The sequence below is a fragment of the Stereum hirsutum genome (genome assembly GCF_000264905.1).
Source record: "Stereum hirsutum FP-91666 SS1 unplaced genomic scaffold STEHIscaffold_24, whole genome shotgun sequence".
In the NCBI taxonomy this organism is placed as follows: Eukaryota; Fungi; Basidiomycota; class Agaricomycetes; order Russulales; family Stereaceae; genus Stereum; species Stereum hirsutum.
Genome location: NW_006763154.1, coordinates 14,058 through 15,104, shown reverse-complemented (window position 1 = coordinate 15,104; position 1,047 = coordinate 14,058). Strand labels below are relative to the sequence as shown.

Below are 1,047 nucleotides of genomic sequence, written 5' to 3'. Positions count from 1 at the left end.
GGGTACTGGGGACGATACTGGGTGTACTGGGGCAGTATTAGGTGCGATACAAATTGGGGAAAATAGGGAAATAATAGTATAGATGCTAGGGTAGGCCTAGCAGGTGCTGGTTTCTGGTTTGTTAACGGGTTAGGGGGTGTTTTGGTAACTTTGCGAGTTTTGTGATTTAGGACGAATGAATTGCATTGCTGGGTGTCATTTCAATGGAATTAGCATATAAAACATAAATTGGCGATGTGATTTCGCCAACATGAAGGAGCCCGATTTCGGGTGTTCTGACTATTTGAAAAACATTTATAAATATATAGGACGATTAAAATCAATTTTTGCAGGAATCGGTCCATTTGTTCCAAAGTTATAGCGTAAACGGTTAGAAAGATATTGCCACAGCGAGGTCAAAGGGGGTCGGGAGGCCAGAACTTCTGATATAACGGTTCGATTCACTTGGTTTTTGCTGTTGCAGATAGGTGGACATCAATACTTAATTATTAGTATCACTCGGGGCACAAAAACAGCGACCATGTCATTGGTAGCGGTGCAGCGTCTAGGGGGGGTGTTACGACCGGGCTTAAGCTAGGCTTAAGGGCGGCGTCGGTTTCGTGAAGCGGGGAATGATCGAGTCGTTCGGCGCCGTCGGCTTGGGCGATCAGCGAGGGGCTTCGGAGGTTCCGGATCCGGGGTTCTGGCTCGGTTCGTCTAGACGCGGCGTCCGGTCTAGGATCGAGTTCGTTCAGATGAGGTGTCCTCTTCTGAGGCAGGCGTCCTGCTAGAGCTGATGTGGATTCGAGGTTCTGATGGTAAAGCTCTTCAGTAGTCGAGATTCGAGGGGTATCGTCTTGAGGTCGCACAAGACGATATCGAGAATTCTGGTGAATTCAACTGAAACACTGTAGGTACAATACAAGTGAACAGGTTGGAGAATCTCGACTACAAAGGTCCGATATTTATACTAATACAAGTCCGTGTGAATCGCCACGTCATCTAGGTCCGCCACATCAGCCTAAGAGTTCGTCTGCTCCGCCGAGCCAGAGTCAAGCCACGCCAAGA

The 1,047-nt window shown here is 48.1% G+C and overlaps 1 protein-coding gene across 1 annotated transcript; it reads left to right on the top strand.

The window, feature by feature from the left end:
- Positions 1–520: 520 nt before the first annotated feature.
- Positions 521–770, top strand: STEHIDRAFT_163431 (uncharacterized protein; the record flags this gene model as incomplete). Its single annotated transcript, XM_007311125.1, has 2 exons — positions 521–529; positions 585–770. The coding sequence occupies 2 exons, from the start codon at positions 521–523 to the stop codon at positions 768–770; spliced, it is 195 nt and encodes a 64-aa protein (XP_007311187.1).
- Between the last annotated feature and the right edge of the window lie 277 nt (positions 771–1,047).